We start from the raw sequence: 13,693 nt of genomic DNA, 5'->3' as shown, positions 1-13,693 counted from the left end.
GACTGGGAATTGCGACAGGAATGAAAAGTAAAATGTACATTTATATATAAGGTAAACTTCAAACCTATAAGAGTATGAACTACAACCCTTCACGCCGGCACGTGTTTTCATGAAAGGCAAAGATCACGAACAATGACCAATTTCATACTACCCATAATCAATAGAATATATAGAGTTGGACAAACACGGACCCTGGATCAAATAAAGGTGGGATCAGGGTCAGGATCAGGGTGAGACGTAAGCATCCCCTGTCGACCGGTAACACCTACTGTGAGGCCTATTGAAGCGCAAACACGCTTCATGAATTTGACAGAATGAAACATCGAAGGTCGTGACCTAACGTATAATTGGTAAATCTATGTTTAGGTAATATGTGAACCGATCCAGACATTTTTAATCATACCCTTGATCTAGCAACCTGAGAATTTGTATGGTTTGGTCCGAATTTGCATGATGGCATTCAGTTAAAATTTACTTCCTTGGACCTATCTTTGTGTGACCTGAAACCGGTGTTCACTTTGCTGAAGCAACAGAGGCAGCGGCACAAACACGAAGTATCTCATCATCACACACACATGCACTCAAACGTAAACATAAACATTCATATGCATACACACGTTCAAGCATGACATTTTTTTTCAGGTAGGTTTCTCGATAATGTGTGCGTGTGTGTTTGTCTCTTTCTGTGTGTGTCTGTGTGTCATTATGATCCCTATTGCTTGTACCTTTGTCTTTCCTGTTACCAGTAGGAGATCGAACGTCATCGTCGGCAGTTTCATCTTCACTTGTTTCCTCTCTCGTAGCGCTGGAAGACGATTTCATTCTTGTGGGAGAAGGCTTGTTCTCGTTTTCTTCTACTTCTTTCGTGATTGGAGGTTTTTTCTTTTGATCCGTACTCGGAAGTTTTTCATTACTGGGGGGTAAATCACCACTTCCTTCACCATTCGGTCCCTCACCTTTTCTACTGTCTGGAGTTGCTGAAGGGATATCTTTTGGACGTGCTTCTTCATTAACTGGAGTCAATGGTGCTGCACTAGCACCTACATTAGAAGATTCTCGATCCTTGGCGTGGACTTTAGACTTGTGAATCCGTAGTCCGCGCTCAGTTTTGAAAGTGTCTTTCTGGCAGATTTCACACTTAAATGCCATTGTATTTTCTGAAGAAAAAAAAGAATGTTTTACGAATTATTTTTGAAACTTGAAATTTGTTTTACATCATGTGAATAATGGAAACCTTTCCGATAGTTTCAGTTCTCGCTCGTATTCAAAATCCTTCTCTCTCACGTCAAATGCCACATTTACAGCCATTTTCTATTATCATATTGGATTGAAACACATGAAATATGGAATATACGTATTTACTGATCATATACTGATAACATGCTTCTGTATAATAGGAAGTGGTAAACTAGCATTAAGTTGGCTTATTGGTTCCCATTTCTTATTTGATTTTCTGTTAGCATCATCTACAAATTGTAATGGTAGTCAGTTTGCTCATGAACGAGCTGCAGTTGTAAACATGCTCGTAAGAATGTCGATAAATATAGTACAACTACGACTGGGTTTGACTGGTTGGTTGATTTACGTCTGGTCGAGAATTTTTAACTCATATTCAGACGTCACCAGCTGTAGGTGAAGCACCACAAATTTAGACTGAAGCTAAGTGCTCAGGACCATACCAGTTAAGGTTCTTTAACGTGCCAACACCTTCCTTGTCACGGGACCTCCGTTTTGAAGGTCATCTTCAAGAGACTTGTTATTCTCACGTTTAAAAACTGTGGAATGCCCTTCCAGAACATGTAAGGGACTGTAGAACACTGTGTGCATTCAAGAAGTCACTGAAAACACATTTTTTTCATCAAGTTTTACAGGACTAGTTTCTATCATTTCAGTCATTCGTGTAGGTTAGATTCTGTGAAAAACTGTGAAAACTAAAGACTGTGTGTCTTGGCTCTCGAGTACCATTTTGTGATGTTTTTAAAAAAAATTGTATGTTTTAATGTATTATACATGAGAATTATATGCTTTGTGTGTGCGTGTGTGTATTTCATTATTATTATTATTTTAATAAGCCCTGAAACTGATGTTTACTCTGATCTAGCATAGTTATGGTATCTTGTGTTTTCATGTTTTATATGTACAACCAGGATAGGTACAGCTTTTAATGTTTTATTTATTTTCTATGTATTATGTGTATAACATTCTCTTGTAAGGTATATATGCATTGTAAAGCACCCTTGAGTGTACATAGTGTATGAAAAGGGTGCTATATAAATATGGTATTATTATTTCATCAAATGTTGAGCGTTTGGCGAAGGAGCAATCACTATCAATATCAACGTCTTGGATTTGACGCAGCCGTGACACGAGCGGGGCTCGAACTCACGACCTCCCGATTACGAAGCGAACGCTCTACCACATAGCTACCCTGATCGTTTGTACGACTGGGAATTCCGACAGGAATGAAGAGTGAAATGAACATTTATGTATAAGGTAAACTTCAAACCTATAAGAATATGAACTACAACCCTTCACGCCGGCACGTGTTTTCATGAAAGGCAAAGATCACGAACAATGACCAATTTCATACTACCCATAATCAATACAATATATAGAGTTGGACAAACATGGACCCTGGATTAAATAAAGGTGGGATCAGGGTCAGGATCAGGGTGAGACGTAAGCATCCCCTGTAGACTGGTAACACCTACTGTGAGGCCTATTGAAGCGCAAACACGCTTCATGAATTTGACAGAATGAAACATCGAAGGTCGTGACCTAACGTATAAGTGGTAAATCTATGTTTAGGTAATATGTGAACCGATCCAGACATTTTTAATCATACCCTTGATCTAGCAACCTGAGAATTTGTATGGTTTGGTCCGAATTTGCATGATGGCATTCAGTTAGAATTTACTTCCTTGGACCTATCTTTGTGTGACTTGAAACAGGTGTCCACTTTGCTGAAGCAACAGAGGCAGCGGCACACACACGACGTATCTCACCATCACACACACATGCACTCAAACGTAAACATAAACATTCGTACGCATGCACACGTTCAAGCATGACATTGTTTTTTCAGGTAGGTTTCTCGATAATATGTGCGTGTGTTTGTCTCTTTCTGTGTGTGTATGTGTGTCATTACGATCCCTATTGCCTGTACCTGTGTCTTTCCTGTCACCAGAAGGAGATCGAACGACATCCTCGGCAGTTTCATCTTCACTTGTTTCCTCTCTCATAGTGCTGGAAGACGATTTCATTCTTGTGGTAGAAGGCTTGTTCTCATTTTCTTCTTCATCTTTCGTGATTGGAGGTTTTTCCTTTTCATCCGTACTCTGAAGGTTTTCATTACTGGAGGGTAAATCACTACTTCCTTCACCATTCGGTCCCTCACCTTTTCTCCTGTCTTGAGTTTCTGAAGGGATATCTTTTGGACGTGCTTCTTCATTGACTGGAGTCAATGGTGCTGCATTAGCACCTACATTAGAAGATTCTCGATCCTTCGCGTGGACTTTAGACTTGTGAATCCGTAGTCCGCGCTCAGTTTTGAAAGTGTCTTTCTGGCAGATTTCACACTTAAATGTCATTGTATTTTCTGAAGAAAAAAAGAATGTTTTACGAATTATTTTTGAAACTTGAAATTTGTTTTACATCATGTGAATAATGGAAACTTTTCTGATAGTTTCAGTTCTCGCTCGTATTCAAAATCCTATTCTCTCACGTCAAATGCCACATTGATAGCCATTTTCTATTATTATCCTCGAATGAAACACATGAAATATGAAATAAAGGTATTTACTGATCACATACTGATAACATGCTTCTGTATAATAGGAAGTGGTAAACTAGCATTAAGGTGGCTTATTGGTTACCATTCTTTATTTGATTTTCTGTTAGCAACATCTACAAATTGTAATGGTAGTCAGTTTGCTCATGAACGAGCTGCAGTTGTAAACATGCTCGTAAGAATGTCGATAAATATAGTACAACTACGACTGGGTTTGATTGGTTGGTTGATTTACGTCTCGTCGAGAATTTTTAACTCATATTCAGACGTCACCAGCTGTAGGGGAAGCATCACAAATTTAGACTGAAGCTAAGTGCTCAGGACCATACCAGTTAAGGTTCTTTAACGTGACAAAACCTTCCTTGTCACGGGACCTCCGTTTTGAAGGTCATCTTCAAGAGACTTGTTATTCTCACGTTTAAAAACTGTAGAATGCCCTTCCAGAACATGTAAGGGACTGTAGAACACTGTGTGCATTCAAGAAGTCACTGAAAACACATTTTTTCATCAAGTTTTACAGGACTAGTTTCTATCATTTCAGTCATTCGTGTAGGTTAGATTCTGTGAAAAACTGTGAAAACTAAAGACTGTGTGTCTTAGCTCTCGAGTACCATTTTGTGATGTTTAAAAAAAAAAAAAAAAAAAAAAGAATTGTATGTTTTAATGTATTATACATGAGAATTATATGCTGTGTGTGCGTGTGTGTATTTCATTATTATTATTATTTTAATAAGCCCTGAAATTGATGTTTATTCTGATCTAGCATAGTTATGGTATCTTGTGTTTTCATGTTTTATATGTACAACCAGGATATGCTGTACCAGCTTTTAATGTTTTTTTTCTATTTTCTATGTATTATGTGTATAACACTCTGTTGTAAGGTATATATGCATTGTAAAGCACCCTTGAGTGTACATAGTGTATGAAAAGGGTGCTATATAAATATGGTATTATTATTTTATCAAATGTTGAGCGTTTGGCGAAGGAGCAATCACTACCAATATCAACGTCTTGGGTTTGACGCGGCCGTGACATGAGCGGGGCTCGAACTCACGACCTCCCGATTACGAAGCAAACGCTCTACCACATAGCTACCCTGATCGTTTGTACGACTGGGAATTGCGACAGGAATGAAAAGTAAAATGTACATTTATATATAAGGTAAACTTCAACTATATAAGAATATGAACTACAACCCTTGACGCCGGCACGTGTTTTCATGAAAGGCAAAGATCATGAACAATGACCAATTTCATACTACCTTTAAGCAACACAAAATAGAGAGTTGGACAAACACGGACCCTGAATAAACTAAAGGTGGGATCAGGGTCAGGATCAGGGTGAAAAGTAAGCATCCCCTGTCGACCGGTAACACCTGCTGTGAGGCCTATTGAAACGTAAACACGCTTCATGAATATGACGGAATGAAACGTCGAAGGTCGTGACCTAACGTATAAGTGGTAAATCTATGTTTAGGTAATATGTGAACCGATCCAGACATCTTTAATCATACCCTTGACCTAGCAACCTGAGAATTTGTATGGTTTGGTCGGAATTTGCATGATCGCATTCAGTTAGAATTTACTTCCTTGGACCTATCTTTGTGTGACCTGAAACCGGTGTTCACTTTGCTGAAGCAATAGAGGCAGCGGCACAAACACGAAGTATCTCATCATCACACACACACATGCGCACAAACGTAAACATAAACATTCATACGCATGCACACGTTCAAGCATGACATTTTTTCAGGTAGGTTTCTCGATAATGTTTGCGTGTGTATTTGTCTCTGTGTGTGTCTGTGTGTCATTATGATCCCTATTGCTTGTACCTTTGTCTTTCCTGTCACCAGTAGGAGATCGAATATCATCCTCGGCAGTTTCATCTTCACTTGTTTCCTCTCTCGTAGTGCTGGAAGACGATTTCATTCTTGTGGGAGAAGGCTTGTTCTCGTTTTCTTCTACATCTTTCGTGATTGGGTTTTTTTTCTTTTCCTCCGTACTCTGAAATTTTTCATTACTGGAGGGTAAATCACTACTTCCTTCTCCATTCGGTCCCTCACCTTTTCTCCTGTCTTGAGTTGCTGAAGGGATAATTTTTGGACGTGCTTCTTCATTCACTGGAGTCAATGGTGCTGCACTAGCACCTAAGTCAGAAGACTTAGGATCCTTGGCGTGGACTTTAGACTTGTGAATCCGCAGTCCGTGCTCATTTTTGAAATTGTCTCTCTGGCAAATTTCACACTTAAATGCCATTGTATTTTCTGAAGAAAAAAAGAATGTTTTACGAATTATTTTTTAAACTTGTAATTTGTTTTACATCATGGGAATAATGGAAACCTTTCTGATAGTTTCAGTTTTCACTTGTATTCAAAATCCAATTCTCTCACGTCAAATGCCACATTTACAGCCATTTTCTATTATCATCTTGGAATAAAACACATGAAATATGGAATAAACGTATTTACTGATCACATACTGATAACATGCTTCTGTATAATAGGAAGTGGTAAACTAGCATTAAGTTGGCTTATTGGTTACCATTCTTTATTTGATTTTCTGTTAGCATCATCTACAAATTGTAATGGTAGTCAGTTTGCTCATGAACGAGCTGCAGTTGTAAACATGTTTGTAAGAATGTCGACAAATATAGTACAACTACGACTGGGTTTGATTGGTTGGTTGAATTACGTCTCGTCGAGAATTTTTAACTCATATTTAGACGTTACCAGCTGTAGGTGAAGTATCACAAATTTATACTTTAGAATACTGAACACTCATGCCCGTAGCATTGTGGGTTCTTTATCGTGTCAACGCTTGCTGCAACTCGGGACCTCCATTTTTAATGTCATATCAGCTTCATTTACCTTATCAGGATATAGAGCTCGTGGTGGGTGTGACCGGTCGACAGGGGATTCTAACTACTCCAAAGAGCACCTGATTCCACCTCTGGTGTGTCCAGGGGTCCGTGTTTCCCCAACTATCTATTTTGTATTGTTTATACGAGTTATATGATTGATCAATTTTCGTTATCTTCACATTTCATCCGAAAGACTAGTGATTCTCACTTTTACAATGTAAATGCCGAGCGTTTGGTAAACGAGCAACCACTACGTATACTAACGTCTTAAGTTTGACGCGGTCAGAGCACGACCTATTTAATTTTTCAGGAAAAATATCTAATCAATTTTATGTTGCGTTAGCCTCAACTGTCTACCTCCTGGCATACCAATTTCATAGTTTGGTTTCATCAAAACTTAAATTAACGTAAGTTATATTATATCGAAATTCTGACGTTGTGTTTTAACGTTATTTTGACGTTACCAAATTAACACCAATATCTTGAGCGACGAGTATATTGTGATCCAAGTATCTACACGGATGCATTAAAACATGAATTTACCTTAATGCAAAAAAAGAAGGAAAATTATGTGACTGTTATTCTGTGGTGTTCGCTGGTCAGTTAAATCAAAATAATACATGTATACAATATGTATGTATATGTACATGTATATGACGTATTTCGAATAAATGGAATGTGTTATCAAATGCACGTGACGTCATTCTATTGTTTTAACACGTCATCATATAAAGAATGGAGGCATCTACTAGGTAGCTACTACTAGTATATACTATTAAGCAGCTCCTAGGGGCTTGCTAATGAATACTAAAATTGGAAATAAGTGAATTATTTTTATTTCTTTTTTCGGATTTACCAAACTCTCCCGTTTTCATTATTTCATATAATTTGTAAGAGTTATAGAACTTTGTTTACGTGGCGTCATCGTATGAACGGGAATGTTTAAAGATCTGATGCTGCTATTTATTTGCTTAGGAAATGTTACCTTATACTGAAGTAAGTTTTTTTTTTTACTGTTTCCCATCTGTTTAGCATCTATTAGTCGTTGAAAAACGTCGGAAGATATTGGTTCTGTTTTTCTCGTTTTATTGCCAAGTCCTCGGGCTTTTAGATTTCAGAAATCGTTTTAAAGCAGTTTTCTACATCAAAATTACCGTAAATTTAACATTTTGATCTCCATTAGGACCGGGAATTTCTAATAATGCTTTAGTATCACCCTCCATAATCCTCCTACTGTTTTCTGTCGCCTAGAACGTTGATTGTTTTTAAATGAAGTTAAACGTGTTATTGTTCTAAATAAACAATTGTTACTTGGGTTACCCCCCTTTGCTTAGATACTCGCTACAATTTAGCACTGTTTTTGAAAACGTTTATATTTAATTTTTCTGCTTAAATTAAATTTTGTCATGGAAGAAAGTTTTATATTTGAATAAAATTGTGTCTAACATCGTTTTTTTATGTAGTTATGTTAGATTTCAAAAGATTAAAGAAGAAATAGCCATTTGAAATTTGAGGGCGAGACAACCCCTTGACAACGGGCCGAGACAGAGATATATCGGCCCTTAGGGCGAGACAGCCCTACCTACTTGCAGCTGTCTCACCCTAGCCAAGAAAGGTGTATCAGGGCTGATACACTACTAGGTATATGATATAAAGTAGATAGTTGGGCAAACACGGACCCCTGGACACACTAGGGGTGGGATCAGGTGCCTAGAAGGAGTAAGTATCCCCTGTCGACCGGTCACACTAGTCGTGAGCCCTATATCCTGATCAGGTAAACGGAGTTAACCGTAGTCCAAAATCAGTGTGCCAAGAACGGCCTAACAATTGGTATGAAACACGTCAGACATTCTATACACTGAGCTACTTACGACCATTGTAAGAATTTAAACCTAATCCTTTCCTTGTAAGAATTAAACAATTGATGCTACATTATGCAAACACGACAGACTCAATACTAGCATTAAACATGGCTTGTGGTATTCCATTGATAAAAAAATAACTCCCTCTATCATATGAACAGAATTTTTGCCACATTTAAAGTGGGGGTGAATTTTAAGTTAGTCAATGAATGAGATTCAGATCCTTCATTTCGTTAAGCTATACAGATCATCGGATTAAATACAAAATATGTTCAAATAATACAAAGAAGACAGTAGAGGGTGAGTAGACATACAGATACAATTTTGATATAAAATCAATACATTTCAACATACATACACCAATAAACGTAAATAATATGTCGTTGCAAGTACAACATTTCATAAATTACATGTACATGAAAATCGAAACTTTGTAGCCTGTTGTTGGAACTTTCTAAATTATTGAGTTCTTTTGTATTTACACTAAGAAGCTTTACTAATTTCAAGACAGTCTTTTTTGTAATATTTTTGTTTTTGTTTATATATTTAATTCTTAAATCGTTATAAAAATGGCAATTTAAAATAAAAGTAAATACGTCTTGCATCTCATTTAGATTACATAATATGTACTAATTGTATTACCTTTTGAAATATTTTTATGCCTGTCCTACTCAATGCGCAAAGAGTGAGATGACGTTTGAACATTTGCTATAAATTTCTTTCCTTTGGGATCAATTGGTTTTTAAGGGCATTGGTAATGCAAAAAAATTATTAGTGAAGTTCAATAAGACCCAAAAATGCTTTGCTTACATTTACCTAACATTTTTTGTTCAATTACCTTGTTTGTAATATGAAAGGTGAAGATAACGAACGGCGATCAATCTCATAACTACTATAAGCTATGCAAAATACAGAATTGGGCAAACATGGAACTCTGGACATATCAGAGGTGGGATCAGGTGCATAGGAGGAGCAATCATCCCCTGTTGACCGATCAAACCTGCCGTGAGCCTTATATCTTGATCAGGTAAACAGAGTTATTCGTAGTCAAAATTAATGTGTCAGGAACGGCATCATGAAAGGTGAAGATAAAGAACAGTGATCAATCTAATCACTCCTACAAGTAATACAAAATAGATAGTTGGGCAAATACACATCAGAGGTGGAATCAGGTGCCTAGGAGGAGTAAGCATCCCCTGTCGACCGGTCACACCCGCCGTGAGCCCTATATACTGTTCAGGTAAACGGAGTTATCCGCAGTCAAAATCAGTGTGCCAAGAACGGGTTAACAATCGGTATGAAACACGTCAGACAGCATTTGATCCAATGATAGGTTGTATTCACAAATTAAATCATTATAATGAACATAGAATTTGCAAAATGTTGATTTTAAACGAGACTGTTTAAACTGCTGTAAAATGAACTTGTTTTTCGGTAACTTGCCTCTATTTAAAAACTGACCATACGTAGAACAAGCTCTTGCTTATCCAATCAGTTGAAATATATGAACACCAAATACATATACAGGTGATAATGAAATATTGCTACATAAATATGGGAAGTTGACGATGGAGAAACTGAAAATCATTCCGTTTGTCATAAAGTTAAGTTGTCAATTTGCCGATGATATTTATTTTAGATAAAATATCTAGATATGAAGCAGATGTGGAGGACTCTGTGGTGTCTTTTATTTTGAGTTCACGGGAATATATCGAATTGACATATGAATGAAAATAATTATTGTTAATAGATAAAAAGTCAATATATCTAAATGTCGAGTTCAAAGCCACAGCAAGATACTTTTTCTTCTCATGTACAGGCTTTTGCATAAACTATGCTTCATAGGATTATAAAAACAGGTCAGCTAACATAGGAACACAATTGCCCATGGGAACACGTGATCACCAAAGACTACGAAGATTTTGTCAATGAGGAACTTTGGACGGCATTTTTTTCAACTTCAGCGAACTTATGCATGGAATAATCAGAGTGATGTTTAAAGCTGTATAAGCCGAATTCTTTGGATATCACTGTATTATTAAAACGCATGTATTTTATATCAAACTATGTATATAGGGTATATATTTTCTGCAAATAATGCAATGGAACCCAATCGGATTAAAAAGTAATCAAGCTAATTTCCTATTCAATTATGTATTCTCCGAATCGAATAGTGAACACCCCATTTTGAAATATGTATGATCACGTGACGTCACGCGCGAAATTTCGAAAGTAAGCAACTACAAGGCAACGTGAAAGCGTGTGTGTCCTGCAGGCTGTTGACGGGACACATTTAGCGATACAGTCAGACGGAATTAAACAGAGTAGAAACTACTTTGAGCAATAGAAGAGGAGTTATATTTTTATGTTGACCATGAAATCGCCATTCAGTACGACTACATACCGTAAGTCCCATGATGTTTCTAATAATATTTTTCTCGCACCATTGGGCACAACCACTATAAATGTCACTCCTTCATGAATATGCATTAGAAAATTATCATTTTCTACTTCCACTCAGTAGACAACTACTCTTTTATTATCCGTATATACATGTAATTTATCGAAATTGTCAAATCTTGTTATTTTTCATAGTTTATCGTACTGACAATACTTTGATCTAGTTTTTAACATCAAACAAACTATTGTTTCATAAGGAACCTACACTTTAAACAAAGTAATGTTTTAGATGACTGATCGCTACAGGTAGATACAAATATTTCCATTTTCCGTTGGTATTGAACCTTTTGACCTTGACATTTGATCTACTTTTAATTTATTTTTTTACATTGGTCATAACTTTTAAATGGCAAATATTAGAGCTTTCATATTGTACATGAGCATTTCCTTTGACAAGATCTTTCTACTGGTACCAAGATATTTGCCCTTGTGACCTTGGCCATCTTCGGAATTGGCCATTATCGGGGGCATTTGTGTTTCACAATCACATCTTGTTTCTTTTTGAAAATAAAGTATAAAATTGCTTTGGATTCTGTTTCTTTAAATACTCTGACATATCACTCTCATGTTATCTATATTTCAGGTTTAGTTTATTCCCTATACTTTTTCTTCGCATTCAAATGATGTATCCTATTGTCATAAGATTTAAATTCATTATAATTGTAAAGAATACGCTTATATAAGAACTTTTTCAAAGAGTATATATCTTCAAACCAGGGTTTATCTCCCTTCTCTTGATTAGGGATTACAACATTTTTATTTATTACCAATACCTGTTGTATCTTTAACTTCGGCAAAGGGCAATACACAGTAATTTAAGACACTGCAAATATGATCAATAAATACATCGACATCTCTAGAACAATTGAAATCAACTTCTAAAATGCTCAATAAAAGTCACGATTACCAAAAATTTCATTAGAATACGATGTGTGTTGCTAGGTTACCATATCACTGATTTACAAATACACATGTATGTTGGTAAACCTTTCTCAGCACTAGGAGAGCGAGGGACCAAATCGAGTGGCAAGAGAAAAGTTTAACAACATACTTAGTACATGTTTCACACGACATACGTTGTACTTAGTACATTTTTCACACGTCATACTTAGTACATGTTTCACACGAGTAGTTTTTAAAAAGTCTTAGTGGTTTTTGTTTAAATTAGCTGATTATAACACTTTCGTATTTTTTTTATATATATACTTTAATTAAAATCATTAGATTTTTTCTTGATTTGTGCGATTTTGTACTGGCTGGTTTTGATAATGAGTATCGCCAAGGTGAGTTTAACTGTATTCAACAGCCAGGTGATAGTCCACGGTGAGTAGTGCTCAAGCATAATTATGGGTTGTTGTTTTTTTTTTCTCTACACGTTCAAAATACATGTCTCTTCATTCATGTTTAAAGAACGTGTGCCATGCCTGGATTTTAGTCAACACCTCCACATGAGTGAGGATTTGTTTTATAAATGACGTGTGTTTTCTAGACATTTCTGAATATACATGTAATATGTTTGAGTGACCAACAGAAACATGCTGATAGTGCATTGTAAAATTTCAATTAATTTCCAATGAGGAGTTATATTTCTGGGCCTGTGTCGTTTTGTGAACCCTGAAGACAGGATGGTGAGTACTCATTTTATTAGTGCTAGTGATGAGTTCTAATTAGATAGAGAGAGAGAGAGAGAGAGAGAGAGAGAGAGAATACCCTAACTCGAATACAGGCCATCAACGGAAAATAGACTTAAAAGGGAGGGCAACCCAAAAAATGTTACATGATAAATGATAGGATTAATTATATGACAACGATTTCCCATACTATTCTATTGATATACGGCCTACATGTAGATAAGCTTCAGTACTGATTTGAAAACGTTAAAAATTGAAATTCCCACTATTTATAGAGGCTGCCATGATGTGGAACTCTAATGTATTCAGGACCTCAAAAATCCCGTGTAATCGGACAGCATTTTAAAAAAGTTTTTTTAATTATCATACTTCTTAGATCTGCCTAGTATACGGCCCGTAAGAGTACATGTATATGGTGCGGATCTAAGAGTTATGATTTTAAGTCCTATTCCACGTAAGAATCATGCGAAATTGAATTTCCGCGGCACATCCAATGTTACGAAAATGGGCGATACTTTAAAAAAATGTTTTTGGCATGGCACTTTTGATAAGCGAGATTATGTCAAATGCTGGCAGAGGGTCTGAGAATCTTTTCGTATCTTTGGATTTGATCTCCTCTAACTGACATTTAAAATCTAAACCCGAATTTTCATACTTCGTGGTGGCAGTATCATCCAATTCAAATTTTAAATCAAAACAAGAATTTTCCTTCGCCATGTTGTTGATGATACCATTTACGATACTGTCCATATCTATATCAGATCCACTTTCTCTGAAAGTGCTCCGTGTTAAAAATATATTTTCTTCACCACTTTCCATCACTATTGTTACACTGAACTGTCTTTAAATGAATGAAATAAAATATTAACTAACTTTCTTTAAATGAATGAAATAAAATATTACAGTCAAAAGAAGAGAGAAAAAAACTTTCTCTTTCCTTTTGTCCACTTACGAGTATCAGACAGTGTTGGGTAGAAAAACCATTCATGCCTGAGTTCCTATTGTGTTATTATCGGACTCTTCCAGGTCAGTTTAGTAAAATATATGACTCATACAATGCTACAATCTGATTAAAACCAGATCTTCAATCC

The 13,693-nt window shown here is 36.3% G+C and overlaps 1 protein-coding gene across 4 annotated transcripts in view; it reads right to left on the bottom strand.

The window, feature by feature from the left end:
- The window catches only part of LOC125666058 (protein piccolo-like), a 33,734-nt gene that overhangs the window by 16,700 nt on the left and 3,341 nt on the right, over window positions 1-13,693 (bottom strand). For all 4 annotated transcript variants that reach the window (XM_056151309.1, XM_056151311.1, XM_056151310.1 and 1 more), the window contains 3 exons: window positions 5,622-6,053; window positions 3,167-3,598; window positions 726-1,157 (listed from right to left, as the gene is read on the bottom strand). In XM_056151309.1, the coding sequence (XP_056007284.1) occupies window positions 726-1,157; window positions 3,167-3,598; window positions 5,622-6,045 (1,288 nt within the window). In that variant the 5' untranslated portion in view covers window positions 6,046-6,053. The remainder of the gene's footprint in view (window positions 1-725; window positions 1,158-3,166; window positions 3,599-5,621; window positions 6,054-13,693) is intronic.

The sequence above is a fragment of the Ostrea edulis genome, chromosome 10, assembly GCF_947568905.1.
Source record: "Ostrea edulis chromosome 10, xbOstEdul1.1, whole genome shotgun sequence".
In the NCBI taxonomy this organism is placed as follows: Eukaryota; Metazoa; Mollusca; class Bivalvia; order Ostreida; family Ostreidae; genus Ostrea; species Ostrea edulis.
This window is presented reverse-complemented; position numbering and strand designations above follow the sequence as displayed.